The sequence below is a fragment of the Saimiri boliviensis genome, chromosome 9 (genome assembly GCF_048565385.1).
Source record: "Saimiri boliviensis isolate mSaiBol1 chromosome 9, mSaiBol1.pri, whole genome shotgun sequence".
NCBI lineage: Eukaryota > Metazoa > Chordata > Mammalia > Primates > Cebidae > Saimiri > Saimiri boliviensis.
Window position 1 is genome coordinate 47,423,478 of NC_133457.1, and position 19,478 is coordinate 47,442,955.

Consider the following 19,478-nt stretch of genomic DNA (forward strand, 5'->3'; position numbering starts at 1 on the left):
TGTAAAAATTCAAATATAGTAATTCATAGTGTAAAAGTGTGGAGATTGCATACGTAAGCACACATGCAAATATACAAACACACCCCTTCACTGCTCTGTAGTCCCCTTCCAGAAATAGCCATGGCCTGTGGTTCCCATACCTTTCTATGTGTGCTTACTTATATTTGAGTGCTTATACAATAGCTTTTAAAAATATAAAAGTGGAGCCCAGGCTCAGTGGCTCACACCTGTAATCCCAACACGGGGGTGGCCAACGCAGGTGGATCACTTGAACTCAGGAGTTCAAGACCAGCCTGAACAACATGGTGAAACTGCATCTCTACAAAAACTGCAAAAATTAGCCTGGTGTGGTGGCATGCGCCTGTAGACCCAGCTACTCAGGAGGCTGAGGTAGGAGAATCACCTGAGTCCAGGGAGGTCAAAGCTGCAGTGAGCCGTGATCATGCTACTGTGCTGCAGCCTGGGTGGCATAAATATATGTATATACACCCAGATGCACATATATATATTTATTTATTTTTATATGGAGTCATGCATTCATATTATTTTACAGCCTTTTCTTTTTACTTAACACTAGGTCTTGGAATATTTTCATGTCAGTACATGTGAGCTCCCAAGAGTAGAAATCTCTGCTTTTGAGAGGTAACTGCAGTGGGCAATATTTGTATGTTTTCAGCCTTTTACCTAAGAGCACTCCATACTCTGCTGTTGGAATGGGCTGTGGTGCAACATTTTTGGCCTGAAAGGTCAGAGGACAGAATCTGGGGCTGACGGAGCAGGCAGAATGTTTGGAAGGAAATCCAGGCAGGGAGCTACAGAATTGAGGCACAAAATATTCGTATAAAATCTACTGAAATCTTTGTCTGACAGTTAAACTCTGCATGTGTGGAGGAGAGCCCAGTTGGCCTGGCACAAAAGCATCAGCTGAAAGATGAAAGAACTGAAAAGAGATTAACAGCTGCTGCCTGCTGCCAGGGAAACAGACTTTGAGTTTGAGTCCAGCCAAGTTAAATGCCTACTAGAACAAAATCATTTTTATCAGAACACAACAGAATCTAGAGTATAATGTATCATACATAATGTCCAGTCTGTAGTAATGTAATGAAACAGGAAAAGTATGTCCCTATTAAAGGACAAAAGCAGTCAATAAGACTGATCCCAAGGTAACTCAGATGTTGCAATGAGCAAACAAGTACTTTAAAGCTGCTATTACAAGTTTGTTTCAGGCTTTTTAAATGGAAATATGTGCATAATAAACAGATTAAGGATCTCAGAAGAGAAACAGGAACTATTAAAAAATAAAGTAATAATTCCAGAGCTAAAAAAATCAGGATCTGAAATTTTAATATTTACCAGATGTGCAAGTAGATTGGAAATGGCAGAAAAAAGTCAGTGAACTTATATAGAAATCACTCAATCTGAAGAAAAAGGAAAAAGATTGAAGAAAGAGAGCCTGAGAAACCAGTGAGATACTATCAATTGGTCTAACATCTGTAGTTTTTGTCCCAGAAGAAGAAAGTGGTAATAAAGTGAAAAAAATATTTAAAGATATAATGACTTGACTCTGCTTAAATGCAGTGAAAAACATCAACTTAAGGAGTCAAGAGGGGCCGGGCACAGTGGCTCATGCCTGTAATCCCAGTACTTTGGGAGCTCAAGGTGGGCAGATCACCTAAAGGCAGGAGTTCAAGACCAGCCTGGTCAACATGGTGAAACCCTGTCTCTGCTAAAAATACTGAAAAAAGTAGCCATGCGTGGTGGCATGCTCCTGTAATCCCAGCTTCTCGGGAGGCTGAGGCAGGAAAATTGCTTAAACCTAGAAGCCAAGAATGCACCACTGTACTTCAGCCTGGGCGACAGAGCAAGACTTCATCTCAAAAAAATAATAAATAAAAAATTTTAAAAACAGTCAAGAGGGTCAACAAACCACAGGACAAATAAAAATGAAGCACCACCTATGCATGTTATAATGACAGAAATTTAAAGACAGAGAAAGTCTTGAAATCAATCAGATGAAACTAAATTACATACAAAAGAACAATGGTAAGAATGATGCCTTTCTTTTCATCAGAAACACTGGAGGCCAAAAGGCAGTGTCATAGTATTTTTTGTTTTCTTTTCTTTTTGAGATGGAGTTTCGCTCTTGTCCGCCCAGGCTAGAGTGCAGTGGTGTGATCTCAGCTCACTGCAACCTCTGCCTCCTAGGTTCAAGAGATTCTCGTGCCTCAGCCTCCCCAGCAGCTGGGATTATAGGCACGTGCTGCCACGCCTGACTAATTTTTGTTTTTTTAGTAGAGATGAGGTTTCACCATGTTGGCCAGGCTGGTCTCAAATTCCTGACCTCAGGTGATCTGCCCTCCTCGGCCTCTCAAAAGTGCTGGGATTTCAGGCATTAGCCACTACTCCCAGCTTGTCATAGTATTTTAAAAGCACTTTAATGAAACTGTCAACCACTGTTCTATAGCTAGTCTTCAAGAATGTAAGTAAAATAAAGATATTTTCAGATAAATACTACAAATCTCTGAAAGATACTTTTTATACTTGCACCACTGGAAATATTGAAGAAAATTCCTCAGGTTGAGGGAAATGACCTTGTAGGGTAAAAGGAAAGTAACAGAAGGAATGAAGGTCATTGGAAATAGTAAACATAAAAGGGTATATGTTATTTTCTTTTCTTCTCTTAATTTCTTTACATGTATTTGTTCAAAACAAAAAAACCTTAGTACCATGTTGTGGAATATATATTGTGTGATATAATATGTTTGACAACCAAAGGATGGACACATAAATGTAATTACACTGTTGTACATACATATACAACATGTGAAGTACAATATTAACACTAAGTAGATTTTGATAAGTTAAACATGCATATTATAATCCCTAGAGAACTTATTAAAAATGCAAGAGTTACTGCTAAAAGCCACAAGATTAAAATAGAATACTAAAATTATCCAGCTAACCCAGAGAAGCCTGGAAGGAAAAATAGATGGAATAAAAGAAAGGTGAGACAAATAGAAAAAAGTAGTAAATGGCACATTAAATTCAAGTTCAATAAATATATTAAATGTAAATTATTAAATACGCTGATTAGAAGACAGTTATTGTTAGAATGGATTGAAAAGCAGGACCCAACTATATGTTGTCTACAAGAAAGCACTTGAACTACAAAGATCAAGTTGGTTAAAAATAAAAGGAAAAATATATAACATGCAAAACTTCATTAAAATTAAAACGAATGTTTGTAAAAAGACATGGTTGCAAATATGAATGGGCAACAGAATGGGAGAAAATATTCACAAAAATATCTGGTGAAGAACTTGTATTCACAATATACAAAGAACTCATACGACTCAACAATAAAAAGATAAAGATTCTAGTAAGCATAAAAATTGGCAAAACACTTGGACACTTCACAAAGGAAGATATGATTGACCAATAAGCCCATGAAAAACTGCCCAGTATCTCTTATTAGTAATCAGAGAAATGCAAATTGAAATTGCAATGAGATGCTATTACTTACCCACCATGTTGGCTGAAAACACTGACAACACCAAATGGTAGCAAGGATGTAAAGCAACCCAGTGTTCATACTCAGAGAGGTATAAAATGATATAACCACTTGGAGAAAAATTCTAGTAGTGTTCTATGATGTTAAGTATTTACATCCACCCTTAGCCCAGCAGTTGCAGTCCTGGGTATTTATATAAGACAAATGAAGATACATGTACAAAAAACGTGTACAAAACTGTTTATAACAGCTTCATTCACAATAGCCCAGACTAGAAACAACTTATCAGCAGGAGAATGGGTAAACAAATTTATATGGAGCTCTAGACTTAAACTCATCTAAAGCGAAACTTTTCGGAAAAGTAGTGTAGAGAATTGGCAGGATGGGAAGGAATGCACAAATTTAGTGGGAGATGGATTCCATATCATCATAGGAGTGTGGTTTACACAGGTATATCCATTTTTTGGATTTGTAAAGCTAAGATTTGTGCATTTCAGAGTATGTGAACTTGCCTCCCCCAAAACCTGTAAAATAATAATAATAAAAACGATGCAGCAGGTGGAGGGGACTGGGTAGCAGTACAGATAGAATAGTAGAATGATGACTATTATTGTAACTGGGTGAGGGATATGTGAGAGGTCATTATATTATTCTACTTACTTCGTATATACTGGAAATATTTCATTAAATGGAGATTTTAGAAATTATTCCAACCTCCATTTTTATAATACATTTTCTTAAATTTAGAAGTTTGACTTAAGAATGATTATATTCTGTGTCAAAGAAATATTCCATTAAAGTATAATTCTTTTAGTTTCAGTTCAGTTTTTATTTGTTATTTACATTTCAGTAAAATTAAATTTAGAACTTCATATTAAAATAACTCTTACATTATTTCTGCCAACCTACAGGTAAATATGCAACCTATGAGTACAATCGCCTGAAATGTTATTTGTCACATAGTAATTGTGGTTATTTTTCGGTGGCTAAAACTAGAGATTTGGGGGTAGATTTTTACTTTCTTTCTTATGTCTTTATGTATTGCTGAAAATTTATAAATGCATTATTTTTACAAACAAAAAATACTCTTAAAACTTCTTAAGGATTTATATATATATATAAATATAAATATATTTATATATATATATAAATCCTTATATTTATATATATATAAATATATATATATCATGTAAAATTTTCTAGTAATGAGAATCGTCTATATCAACTAATACAAATTTTGTCCCTGAGCATTTACTAAACACCAATGCCTTGAGGAATCTTAAAATCTGATTTTTGAGCCTACAAGCTTTCTGAATGAGTACATATCCAAATGTTTTGCCTTCCTTGTCTAAGAAAAGGAAAAAAAGAAAAGAGGCTCTGAGTCCACTTCTCTCCTCTCTTGTGTTGATATGTCAGGTAACAGAGATCATTTATTGTGTATGTATGGGGGTATACGTATGTAACCACATTTTAAAGAGAAAATGTAAGCACTTCTGCTGTTGCCTTTATTTACTGAACTCTCACCAAAGATTCCACAATCCTAATCTCTACATGTTTGTATTGCTGTAACTTACATAAACCTGTGGGCTTTTTTCCTTGTTTAATACTTAAAGGGGATCAGTATTGTGGTGGACGCCTTGAAAGACCTTCCGGCTCTTTTAAAACCCCCAACTGGCCAGACCGGGACTACCCTGCAGGCGTCACTTGTGTGTGGCACATTGTAGCCCCAAAGAATCAGGTGAGATTCCCTGGAAGTGTGAAGAAAGTATGCATGCGTGAATTGCCCAGACAGTGTGAGTGGCCCAACTCTCAAGAACCTCCGGTTGTGGGGTCTCTTTGAGAGCTAAGGGATACAAGAAGAGGAAAGCTCCTGGACACAGGTATTTCTTCATGTGAAGCCCCAGATTAAGGCCTTTGCATTTTTGACTTGCAAAGTCATGGATTTAATTTCCTGCTATATAAAGACACTTTTCAAAACACCTTTAAAAATACAAATGGTGGGCCGGGCGCGGTGGCTCATGCCTGTAATCCCAGCACTTTGGGAGGCCAAGGCAGGTGGATCACGAGGTCAGGAGATCGAGACCATCCTGGTCAACATGGTGAAACCCCGTATCTACTAAAAATACAAAAAATTATCTGGGCATGGTGGCGTGTGCCTGTAATCCCAGCTACTCGGGAGGCTGAGGCAGGAGAATTGCCTGAACCCAGGAGGCGGAGGTTGCGGTGAGCCGAGATCGCGCCGTTGCACTCCAGCCTGGGTAACAAGAGCGAAACTCCGTCTCAAAAAATTAAAAATAAAAATAAAAATGGTAAGCAAATTCCACATAGGACTGTTTAACCCTGCAGTGGATATTATAAGCAGCAGCGACTAACTGTGGGAGGATAAAAATCCCCAGGTCTGTGGGCATTTCAGGTTACCATTTGCTCACATCACAAACCCATCATGTCCTGATAATAGTTATCCTAGTCACTAAATCAAAAAATGTGGATGCTTTGCCTCAGCAAAGCCGGCAAAAGCAAGCCACATCATCTCTTCAGAGAACATGCTGGTCTGCTTCAGGGTGTTTTTGGTTGTCATTTAAAATAAAATTTGTGCAGGTTCTCCACAAAAAGCTTTATTCATTCTTCTAAAATAACCAACAGAGGAAGTCGACTTTTCCAGTATTTATTGATTTGTGGTTACAAATACAACTTTTTACCCTTTTTGGGAACCACTTTCACGTTTTAATTGCAGGAAGAATTTAGCATAGAAACAGATGAAATCTACTTTTTGGACCTTTAAAGATAACTTCATAAAAATTATTACTATTACAAACACTATAGACTTTTATCCAAACACTATGAGGTAAACATTATGATATTGTTTTTAAAAAACCTTTTCTAAATTGACCTTTCATATAGCTTGCATGGATACCATTAGTCATATATTAATTTTTTTCATGGAAAATTATTTAAGCTAATATACCATGCACGTTAGTGATTTGAACATATACACATATATACAGACATAAACACTGATCATAAAACCAAATCTTGGTTTTTGAGAGTTTTTGAGAAGAAATAAATAGCTGTTTGTTTAGTAATGGAAAATTTTATAAGTGTTGAATGTTGTATAGTTTAAAGTAACTTTAAAAATTATGTTTCTGAAACATTTTTTTTTTTTTTTGAGACGGAGTTTCGCTCTTGTTACCCAGGCTGGAGTGCAATGGCGCGATCTCGGCTCACCGCAACCTCCGCCTCCCGGGTTCAGGCAATTCTCCTGCCTCAGCCTCCTGAGTAGCTGGGATTACAGGCACACGCCACCATGCCCAGCTGATTTTTTGTATTTTTAGTAGAGACGGGGTTTCACCGTGTCGACCAGGATGGTCTCGATCTCTCGACCTCGTGATCCACCCGCCTCGGCCTCCCAAAGTGCTGGGATTACAGGCTTGAGCCACCGCGCCCAGCGTTTCTGAAACATTTAAACCATTATGTAGTTGTTGAAATTGTATTGGTCATTTTCTCTGTGACATTTGTAAATATATTTGACTAAATAATTCCAACTTAATTATACTTGCAGATTACAGTTAAGCATCTCTTTTCCATTGTTCTTCCCTTTGATCATTTAAATTTTGTTTGATTTTTATCTTATTAATGTGATTTTTGGCTTCAGTCAATTGAGTTCCTAATCATTGTTTGAAATCACTGGCAGCTTCTCAGAGTACAGATATATAATGATAATATTAAGTCCTAAATAGTTTCGTGCAAGAAACTATTCTGTTGGAGGAATTGCATTGAAATTTTCTTCTATTAAAAAATTACTGGCTGGGCTCAGTGGCTCATGCGTGTAATTCCAGAACTTTGGGAGGCTGAGATGGGTGGATTACAAGGTCAGGAGTTCAAGACCAGACTGGCCATCATGGTGAAACTTTGTCTCTACTAAAAATACAAAAATTAGCTGGGCGTGGTGGCACGCACCTGTAATCCCAGCTACTCAGGAGGCTGAGGCTGAGAGGTGCTTGAACCTGGGAGGTGGAGGTTGAAGTGAGCCAAGATGGCGCCACTACACTCCAGCCTGGATGACAGAGTGAGACTTTGTCTCAAAGAAAAAAAATTACTTGTTACCACAGCTTTTTCCTTTATCTTATTTGTTTACTTATTTTTTTTTTTTTTTTTTTTTTTTTTGTAGACGGAGTTTCGCTCTTGTTACCCAGGCTGGAGTGCAATGGCGCGATCTCGGCTCACCGCAACCTCCGCCTCCTGGGTTCAGGCAATTCTCCTGCCTCAGCCTCCTGAGTAGCTGGGATTACAGGCATGCACCACCATGCCCAGCTAATTTTTTTGTATTTTTAGTAGAGACGGGGTTTCACCATGTTGACCAGGATGGTCTCGATCTCTTGACCTCGTGATCCACCCGCCTCAGCCTCCCAAAGTGCTGGGATTACAGGCTTGAGCCACCGCGCCCGGCCTTTTTGTTTACTTATTTTTAATCTTCTCTTTAAAAGTTTTTGTGACTAATTTTTAAGTAGAAAAAGTTTGCCAATTTTTTTTTAATAACCTGGAAAGCATTTTATTAAGTGGTGAGAAGTCACTGGACCCAAAAAGGAAATATTTTAATACAATTTAAAGCCATGTTAAGTATGAATAAGCATTATTCACCTATTACTGGCACTGACTTTTTAAAAGGCAGTTCAGTATGAAGATGTATGGCAACTATGTTCAAAGTCAAAATTACGTTTGTGTTCATCTGTGATGCTGTTGCTATTATCTTCATCTGAATTACTGTGTGAGAGTCTTCTTTAGCTAATAGGAATTAATGCTGTTTATCTTCCCTGAAGTAGCAAGAAGGGTTCTTGCCCACTTGCTGTCCAGCAAGATTGGGTACCAGCTGTCATAGGTAATAATAAATCCAATGAGATTTCCTTTCATTTACATGTTGGAAAGTTTCTTTAAAAAATCTGCTTGTCTGGGGAATGATTGATTGCCCATTTAATCAAAATGTCCTATTCACTTGAATAATTTAGGACACTATTATTGGTACTAGTGCATAAAATTGAGAAATACTTAAAACCTAACACTGACTTTGTATGTCAATGCTTCTGTGCAACCTCTTCAAAAATAACCACACCTTGGTTAGGCTGTGCATCGTATCACACATTTCAAACATACTTCAAGAAGACACTGCCATCAATTCTACTTCCCTGAATAACTGGTCCCCAAAATTTGACTCCTTTACATGTGATAAAAATGTCAGTCTCCTTTCCTCATAAGGGGAACAACTCTATCCACTCATCTCGCCCTCCTACACATATATGCACACACACTACTCCCTGACATACAGTAATAAAAGGAGCATCTTAGATAATACTTTTTATTTCTATTAGCTTCTCTTATGGTATATACCTCCTTTTCCCACTGCAACACACATCCAATTATCCAATTATGATCTTGTTTTTCTCTTTTTCTTTTTTTCTGCAGCTTTGTTGAGGTATCATTGACAAATGAAAATAATATGTATTTACAATGTGCAACATTATATTTTGATATATGTATACACTGTGAACTGATTACTACAATGAAAGTAATTAACATATATCCATCACCTCACATAGTTATTCTTTTGTTTTTGTGTGGCAGGTGGTAATAACATTTAAGATTAACTCTCGGCTGGCACGGTGGCTAGTGCCTGTAATCCCAGCACTTTGGGTGGCTGCGGTGGGCAGATTACTTGAGGTCAGGAGTTCAAGACCAGCCTGGCTAACATGGTGAAACCCTATCTCTACTAAAAATACAAAAATTAGCTCGATGTGGTGGCAGATGCCTATAATCCCAGCTACTTGGGAGGCTAAGACGGGAAATGCTTGAACCTGGGAGGCAGAGGTTGCAGTGAGCTGAAATCGCACCACTACACTCCAGCTTGGGCAACAAGATCGAAACTCCCATCTCAAAAAGAAAAAAGGATTTACTCTCAGCAATTTTGAAGTACATTATATATTATTAACTATAGTTACCATGCTGTATGATAGAGCTCCAAAACCAATTACAGTCTTAAAGTAGAGTGCTAGTGTTACATAATGTTCCCAAACTTTTGTAGCTGTAAGTGAACAGAATTCTTGTTTAATATCCTAACTGGAGTTGATTTGAGTTTGAGATGATCTTTTGAAAATATTAAAATTGAAAGCAAAAGAATACTGCAGTTTTTTAAACTAAGAAATGTTTAAAACATGTTAAATGCAACAAAAAGCATTTAAACATAATGAATACTTTGTTTTACAAAGGAAAATTGTAGTATCCTCCAAATCTGGGGAGAGGAAGAATTTTATTTGAGGTTATTCAACAATGCTATTAATATTTGACACTTCTATTGTGCTTTCTCTAAAGCTTATAGAATTAAAATTTGAGAAGTTTGATGTGGAGCGAGATAACTACTGCCGATACGATTACGTCGCTGTGTTTAATGGCGGGGAAGTCAATGACGCTAAAAGAATTGGAAAGTATTGTGGCGATAGTCCACCTGCGTAAGTACCGCTTATTTATGTCATTATTAGTTTTGTGGCTCTAAACTTGTTTCTTGTTCAGTTTCCCAATTACATTTATTTTCTGGAAGATTTTGTGTTGTTGTTTTGTTAAATTATTGGATCCTCTATTGAGCAGTTCTTTCACTGGTATAAAGAAATATCTAAGACTTGGTGATTTATAAGAAAAGGTTTAATTGGCTCAGGGTTCTGCATGCTGTACAGGAAGCATGAGGCTTCTGCTCTAGGGAGGCCTCAGGAGATGTACAATCATGGTGGAAGGGAAAGAGGGAACACATACGTCACATGGTCGGAGTAAGAGCAAGATCAAGGGGAGGTGCCAGATGCTTTTTAATGACCAGAGTGCAGAGAGCTCACTATCACAATGACAGTACCAAGGGGCTGTCTCTCTTCTTACAAAGCCGTCAATCCCACTCCCATGATTACTCATTAATCCATTAACCCATTTAACCATTAATCTATTAATGGATGAATCCATTCTTGAGAGCACAGCTCTCATGACCCAATCACCTCTTAAAGGTTCCATTTCTCAATACTGCCCCACTGGGCATTAAATTTCAACATGAGTTTTGGAGGAGACAAATATTAAATCCATAACAAACAACAAATGTAGATCACAAAGCTCACTTTTTGATTCATCCCATCCCCTGGCTCAAGGTGTTATATTCAGGACGGAAAAGGTCATGCAGTTTTTCTAACTGGTTGGGTCAGGTAGATCTACCCTCTCTACCATCCAATCCTACTCAGCATAGCTGACACTAGGAAAATAAACAAAAAGAGGTGCCTTATTATTTGCTGTCCACATGCTTAAGAAGTGATTGGCTGAGAAGATGGCTCAAAAAAGGTGTTCAGTCAAACCACTGGCTAATTCATTTAAATAACTTACTAAATTTTTTCCTATCTCTTAATTAGTTTTTAAACAGCATTAATCAGACAGCTTTTTTTTAACTACTCTGTAAATAACAATAGCAAAACTTAAATGAAATTATCTTGTGTAATACCGTAAATCCCTTAAGATTTAAGAGAGCTTTTGAGCCTCAATGATCATCTCCACCAAACCTTTAGTGCCAATTAACCAGGAAGCTCCTAAAATTAGAGCTCCTAATCAATGATGTGGTTCCTGACCACCAAAACAGATTCATCACTTTCATTTCCTTTACAGCATATTTGCTAATGGAGATTATAACAGAAATATTTCCATCTGAGGCATACCTAAGAACTGCCATTGAAATGAAATGGAAGTCCTTTGCATGGCTTTCTCAGCCCAGAGTGAACAGAAAAGTGGGTGATCAGCCCACTGAGATCACCCCTCTGCGTGTGTCTTTACAGGGTGTGGGAATTTTTCACCAGATTTGTCCAATTATGCTCTGTAGCCAACATGGCAAACCCAGGTGAGCTTGAACTCAAGAGTCTTAGTTCAAAGAATCTGCCTTTTCCCAATCAGGCAAACCATGAGGTGCCAACATCTGCCACAGTCTCTAGAGTTGCCTGGTCCTGGGTTCAAGTTCTGACTTTCTCAACCTACTAGCTATAGGGCCTTGAGCAAATCACTTGCACTCTCTGAACTTCAGTTGCCTACTCCATAAAAAAGAGAAAAATAGAGTTGCTGTGAAGGTGAACTGTGACAGTTCACATAAAGCATAGTGCCTAGCTGAGCAAACAGTAAATGTGAGCTATTAGAATTGGTATTTTTAAATGTTTGAAGTTTAAACAACTGGTAATCTATTGTCAGAAGTTAATGGGAAACTAGAAAATTTTGCATTTTCAGAGAGGCACCACTTTTAAGTATTTACATGTATATTTAAAAACACATTTTTCTTTTTTTAAGGCCAATTGTATCTGAGAGAAATGAACTTCTTATTCAGTTTTTATCAGACTTAAGTTTAACTGCAGATGGGTTTATTGGTCACTACAAATTCAGGCCAAAAAGACTGCCTACAACTACAGCACAACCTGTCACCACCACAGTCCCTGTCACCACAGGTAAGTTACTCTGTTTGGAAGTTTGTGCAAAACCTTTAGGAGTATAAGAATAATTCTTTTAAAGTAGAGAATATTAAGAGGAAGATACTTGAAATTAAAGTTAAATGAGATGAAAGCTTTGGTAAGAGAATAATATGACTACATTAATGAAAGAAAGGTATAGGGCATAAGAATGCTTATGAGCTAATAGTTTTTAAATATCAGGTAGAAAATTATGACCATTGAACAATGACTAGAAAGTCTATTATAAGCACAGATCTTTATAAGCCTAAGTTTCCATTTTTGGAACTGACAGAATTATAGTTTGCTTTTTATTATATAGAATTGCGATATTTTAGGTTAAGGTTCTAGGGCCTTGCTATCAGCGTTTTCATATTCTGCCAATGTTTTTTTTGTTTGTTTGTTTTTGTTTTTGCTTCTCAGTGAAATGTCATATAAAAAGTTATTTTTTTCTTTTTCAAATTGGAGTAAATTAAGCAACAATAGTCAACGAAGTACAGAGGCTGGCTGGGAAACTGGCCTGGGGCCTGAGGCATGACGTCAGGAGTAGAGAGGCAGCAGTGGGTCTCTGCAGCTCCGCCTGCCCTATCAGCAGGTACTGGGATTTCAGGTTTCAGATTTTAAAATCCAAATCCAGGGAGGAGGGGAAAACCAGGAAGGAAAGATTTAAGGTTAAAATGTAAAAGACTTATTTCAGCCCAGCTTTATTGCCACATTTTGCGTGTACAGCCAGGCTGGCGCTGAGTACAGGCGGGTCCCTGGGTCTAACTTTTCCTCCCATTCCCAAGTGCGCCACCGTGTGGTCTGGACGTGTACTGCCTCATGTAACTGCTGTATTTCTCCAGCTCAGCTCAATGACCCTTGATGTCCATCTTTCCAGTGAATTATCTGGCCACACTTATTGAGCTAGTGGTTCCCCTGCTTTATCTCCATCCTGAGCTTTCTCTGAAATCACAAGTATGGATGTGTAATTATCTCCTGAACACAATGTGGCTGTAGCTATTCAAATGAAAGCATATACAAACTTGTTTTTATCACACTGTTTTCTGGCTCAAAGCTACTTCACTTATCTTCCCAAGCATGTCCACAGCCTCAGTAGCCTCACTTAGAGGGTCATCTTTGATATCCTTTATCGTTTCTTCCAACCTCATGCCCCACCTCGCTCCCACCACACCGAGTAGACCATGTCGTTCTCCCATTAAATTTATAGTCTAGAGTTATGCTGTCCAATATGGCAGCCATATTGTGAGCACTTAAAATGTGGCTAATGGCTGGGCATGGTGGTGCATGCTTTTAATTTAATTTTTTAATTTAAAATTGAAAATCCTCACGTCACTAGTGACTACCAGATTGGATGGCATGGGTGCCCAAACCCCTTCCCCTGGTATATTAGACCCTTCACACTTTGTCCCCCGCCTCTCTTTATAGTTTCATCTTCAGGCCCTGCCAACTCTCTCCTATGCTTTAAGTATTTTGGTTTTTATCCTATGTGTGGGGGAAGGTGTTGATGGGTTTAAGCAAAGTTCAGGATTCGGTTCACATTTTACAAAGATCAGTGTGGCCACTTTGAGGTGAATGAATCGTAGGAATCCAGGAGTTCGTCAGGGTCTTGTACCACTCCAGGTAAACTGTGCTTTGGCACAAATTCAGAGACAGTCAAGAGACAGGAGGGAGACAGTGGCAGGCCTTGGTGGTTCATTGGACTAGGGAGATCAGGGAGGTGTCAAGAATGCCTCTGAGGTCTCGGGCTTGCACAGCTGAGGGTGGGGATACTGCCACAGTTCGCTAAGGTAGAGAACTGGATTTGGAGTTGGATTTATAAATCTGGCTGTGGCCCTGTTGGGTTTGAGGTGTCTGTGAGATTTCCCAGTGGATATGCCATGCATACGGGTACACGGGTCTCCAGACCAAAAGAGAAACTTAAGCCAGATTTAAATTTAAAAGCCATCAATATATAGATAGTTGAAACCACGATCAAGAACAAGATTTCCTAGAGAGAGACTGAGAGTAGGAGGAGGAGAGGAGCCGAGATTAACCCTCTAGAAACTTCCAGCTTTTAAAAGAGAAGGTTACACTGGCAAAGGAGACTGAAAAGGAGTGGTGAGGGAGAAGGGAGGAGAACTGGGAGGATGTGTCCTGAAAGCCTTGGAAGGGAATGTTTCAGAAGGGAGCCATCAGTGGGTCAAGCGCTGATGAGACTTCCAATAAGGGAGGACTACAGTGTTTCCATTTGGTTTCATGCGTGCCATCAGAGACACCACAACTTTTTTACTCAGTTAATAGAGTAAATTTAATTCTGTAAATTTACTGCTGAAGTGAGGTTCCCAACTTTTGAAACAATGCTATGTCTCTCTCCCTCCATTTTCTAAGCTCTCTTTCTCTCTTTTTAAAAATAATTAAGCTATTGTATGTATTTTAACATTAAATTATGTATGTTTTAATATTACCATCTGCTTCAGGTTCTTTTTGGAGTTAAGTAGGGGATACAGATTAAGAGTAAGTAAATAGGCTGGGCATGGTGGCTCACGCCTGTAATCCCAGCACTTTGGGAGGCCGAGGCAGGCTAATCACCTAGGTCAGGAGTTTGAGACCAGCCTGGCCAACATGGCGAAACCAAGACTCTACTATAAATACAAAAATTAGCCAGGCATGGTGGCAGATGCCTGTAATCCCAGCTACTCAGGAGGCTGAGGCAGGAGAACCGCTTGAACCTGGGAGGCGGAGATTGCAGTGAGGCAAGATCATGCCATTTCACTCCAGCATGGGCGACAGAGCAAGACTCCGTCTCAAAAAAAAAAGTAAAATAATAAAATAACAGAGGAGTTGGTGGCGCATGCTGGAAGAGCAATATTACAATTGCAGATATTTACCCAACAAGGTCAGTTCTGTTGCTGTGGTTCTGTTTAGTTCTTCCTAGCATATTGTCACACAGAAACAAAATGATTAGCAAGTATTTTTGAAACATTTTAAAATGATTATAAGGATGAACTGTTTTCACATTGTTAACCCTTGTCAGCCTTGGCACTATTTCTGTTTTGGGCCAGATCACTCTGTGTTATGGGGACTGCCTGTTCTCTGCAGGATGTTCAGCAGTGTCTCTAGCATCTCCCCACTAGATGCTTGCAGCACCCTCTAGTTGTGATAACCAGAAATGTTTCTAGATAATGCCAAATGCCTGCTAGGGGGCAATATTAGCCGTCCTTAAGGACTGCTGTGTTTTGTCTATTTGGTTTAGTTTTAAATTTATCTACTTCTTAGTTCTTAAGATCCTTATAGCCAGTGCCAGGCTCAAAATAAATATTTAGTGACTGGTTGCATCTAATTACAAATATAACACACTTTACACACGAACAGTATTTTTAAAAACCTATACTACTCATATTTAGGCAATTGCATATTTTAAGGATGTCCTCAGGGGAACATCTTAGGATTCCTTTGTAAAGTGAGGGATTAACCTACATTCTGTGAGTTCTAATTTGTTTATCTGAACAGGGCACATATTCAGAGTATGTCTATATTTTCTTATAGTGTTAGTTTTATATAAAGGAAGAAGAGAACAGGGCTAAATTTGTACTATCTTTGATCTCAGGTTTAAAGTTCAGTAGAGGGTGTTGAGTTGCCCTGATGAAAGTAGGGCAGTAGTTGGTAGCATGGATAATTTATTTTGTATGGTTTTAATTTTTTTCTTTGCAGTGATAGATTGGTAGCTCAGGGGAATAAGTGAAAATTTTAAATGGGTAGATCAGAGCTAAAGACTAATTATGCTTGAATTCATTTTTCCCAAAACTTATGTCTTCTTTTAATGAAGGTTTAAAACCCACTGTGGCCCTATGTCAACAAAAGTGTAAACGGACGGGGACTCTGGAGAGCAATTATTGTTCAAGTGACTTTGGTAAGAAATAAAAACCAGTCTTTTTCTCTTTAACCAGAAACTTGAGGCTGCATGCTTAATCTCAAAGGAATTCCTATGAATTTATGGTGAAGGGTCAGTAACGCTGCTCATTTATCCAAGAAAATACTTGCCCATACACAAGAATGCTGAAATTGTTAGATTTCACAACTGAGAAAAATATGGATTTGGAAAATACACTTTTTTTCATGTAAGCTTAATAATTTGACTCTTGGTACGTGGTACTGCTACACTGTGTATTCTGGCTGACTATTCTCAAAAAAAAAAAACCTATATACTTTTTTCCTTACATACTTTTCATATACAGAGTATTTTTTCACACATCTATAATTCAATTTAAGCAAATTAGAAACATACCCATGCTTATATTCAAAAGCTGGCCTCTATCAGAAGAAATTCAAGTAACCCTGTACTTCCTTTCCAAAGTACTGAAGTAAAAGTTGAAAATCTGAATTCCCTTTGGAAACTCTTACAAACTGGAACCTGAGGAGGTATTCTTTAATGATTTAGAATTTTAAAGAGCTTTTTCTAACTGAAAAATTGCACCATCTATGAAAACTACTTAAGTGCAAAAGATATGAATTTTAATTATCTTGGTTATTTTTTAAGTGGCTTAAAGAGAACATTTAAGAAAAATCTGATCAGGAAGAGCAAGTTGCTATGGCCCAACCCAAACTTCCCCAGAGAGGCTTTGCTTGCTTTTTGTGTGCCTTGAAGTGGTAACTTCTGTAGTCCAGACGAGCTGTATCATAGTGAAGGTGTGAAGACGCTGAAAACTCTGGGGCACTGAATCTTACTAGAGTTCACACGCTGCAATTCAAATATCTGGCGTAAACATGAAAACAAATAACACCACATGTAATTGCTACCACGTCCAGTTGTCTCTTCTATAGGAGGTGCTTCAGGAAGTCTCCCACCCTGTGTCTTGAGAGCCACTGATTTCACTTGGCTATAGACTGAATTTTGTAGTGAACACTTATCATGCAGGATCATAGTAAAGCCTCATAGGAGTTCTGATTTTATGAACATTGCACACTGCCCGCCCTAAGCAGTGAGTGTTCACTTTATTCTGAAGGAGTCAGATTAACTAAGACCAAAACTTGATTTATTCCATTAATGTGACCATTACATGGCAAAATGACCCAAAACTATCACCAGCCACTGGTTCTCAACCAGTGGCTGGTAGTGCTCCCCTGGGGAGTGGTAAATCCCTGGAGATTTTAATTACTCCATTTTATTTTTATTTTTATTTATTTTTTGGTTGTCACAATAACTAGGAACTGCTACTGATTTTTCTGGGAAGGACAAGGCCGGTAAAAAATGTATGCAATGCAAATCCTACACCACAAGGAACTGTCTTCACTGAAGCCCCCAGAATGCCTGAAGCACCCCGTGAGAAAGACAGCATCTTTCCTTCAGTGGCTCTAAAGAGAGACTCTTCTCAGAGAGTCATGATAGAAAAAACGGGATTACAAAAATCAACTGAATTTTACTAGGGTTTTTTTTTTTTTTTTTTTTTTTTGTTGTTGTTGTTGTTGTGACGGAGTTTCTCTCTTGTTGCCCAGGCTGGAGTGCAATGGCACGATCTCGGCTCACCGCAACCTCCGCCTCCTGGGTTCAGGCAATTCTCCTGCCTCAGCCTCCTGAGTAGCTGGGATTACAGGCACGCGCCACCACGCCCAGCTAGTTTTTTGCACTTTTTAGTAGAGACGGGGTTTCACCATGTTGACCAGGATGGTCTCGATCTCCTGACCTCGTGATCCACCCACCTCGGCCTCCCAAAGTGCTGGGATTACAGGCATGAGCCACCGCATCCAGCCTAGGTTTTTTTTTTTTTTAAGCAAAAAAAGAAGTTCATGTTAATACCTCCATTCTCTACTTCAGCTTATTAAATGAGATAAACAGAGTGGCTAAGAAAGAGAATATGAAAGATCACGGAAGACAGAGCTTTACGGATAATGAGACAGAGGTGAGGACCTAGGGGATGAAGAAAAGTTCAGGAAGAAAGGACGGCTACAGAGAAGGGCGAGGAGAGACAGAGAGAGGTGGCTACACACCCACACCAACACAAAGACGCACGTCTTAGTGGCCCAAACCCCCACTGCGCATCTCTTGGCATAGAATTGCTTCTAAAGATACAAGGTCTTTCTGGGTATTCACAGGTAGAGCCTCATAAGCCAGACTGTCCCCTATCTAACAATCGATCCACTTGTTAGCTAAAACATGTTAAAGAGGCCTGGCACGGTGGCTCACACTTGTACTCCTAGCACTTTGGGAGGCCGAGGTGGGTGGATCATGAGGTCAGGAGTTCAAGGCCAGCCTGGCCAAGATGGTGAAGCCCCGTCTCTACTAAAAATATAAAAATTAGCTGGGTATGGTGGTGGGTGCCTGTAATCCCAGCTACTTGGGAGGCTGAGGCAGAGAATTGCTTGAACCCAGGAGGTAGAGGTTGCAGTGAGCCAAGATCATGCCACTGTGTCCAGCCTGGGTGACACAGTGAGACTCTGGCTCAAAAGAAAAAAAAAAACAACCCCACATTTTAAAGAGTTTCAACCTTAGCAGTGGACTAGAGTGTGGCAAGTATTGAGGCTTCTTTTCTAGTTATCAATCTCCAACAGCCAGGGTAGCATTACAGCTCCATGACCCCTTTGTCCAACCTAAATTTTGGTGCCAAATGTACAGAAGCAAATGTGAAACTTCTATGGGCTTTTTCTTTACCATTAAAATGTTTCATATCAGAAACTTAGAAGAATAGAAACTTGTATTTCATTCTGCTTCCATTTGCCTTCACTGTCACATCACTTCAAAATGTTTTCTTCTGCAGTATTAGCCGGCACTGTTATCACAACCGTCACTCGTGGTGGGAGTTTACACACCACAGTCTCGATCATCAACATCTACAAAGAGGGAAATTTGGCGATTCAGCAGGCAGGCAAGAATATGAGTGCCAGGCTCACTGTGGTCTGCAAGCAGTGCCCTCTCCTCAGAAGAGGTGAGTAAGGAGAAAACTGGGTCTCTCTGGGCAAGCCATGGATTTTCCACACTATGGTTGGTCTAGGGAAGTAAAATCAGGGCTAATACGTTGCCCACCTCTTGCAGAGCAGGGCCTTTGGAGTCAGGCAGAACTGGGCTCTCATTCAAGTCCTTGTAACTTGCAGCAGAAGAAGGGGTAGTGACATCATGAACAAGTGAAAGAAGCATTTGAAATTGTCAGTAGGCAACAGACACAGAGAGCAGTGCAGAGGAGGGAGATTCTAGATGAGTGCACTTAAGGTGCTAGTACTGTCTAGGTTTAAAGAAAAATATCCAGCAGCCGGCAGGAAATACACACCGAAAGTTCAGAAGAGGGAGGTATATCTGGGCTACAATCAAAGATCTGGGAATCATTTGCAGAGATAGGACTATTAAGTCCATGGATAGGAATGAGTTTATTGAAAGAAATTATGAAAAACAGAAAGTTCTCCAGAGCTAGAGGCACATTGACTTTTTAAGAATATATCTTTAACAATTAACTTATAAAAGTAATATATGTTTCATGGTTTTAAAAAAGTTTAAATAA

General features: G+C 39.0%; 1 protein-coding gene across 1 annotated transcript in view; it reads left to right on the forward strand.

Moving 5' to 3' along the window:
* The window catches only part of PCOLCE2 (procollagen C-endopeptidase enhancer 2), a 58,409-nt gene that overhangs the window by 36,104 nt on the left and 2,827 nt on the right, over positions 1-19,478 (forward strand). Inside the window, exons 4-8 of the mRNA XM_039462013.2 lie at positions 5,125-5,249; positions 9,872-10,008; positions 11,855-12,009; positions 15,818-15,901; positions 18,744-18,911. Coding sequence (XP_039317947.1) covers positions 5,125-5,249; positions 9,872-10,008; positions 11,855-12,009; positions 15,818-15,901; positions 18,744-18,911 — 669 coding nt within the window. The remainder of the gene's footprint in view (positions 1-5,124; positions 5,250-9,871; positions 10,009-11,854; positions 12,010-15,817; positions 15,902-18,743; positions 18,912-19,478) is intronic.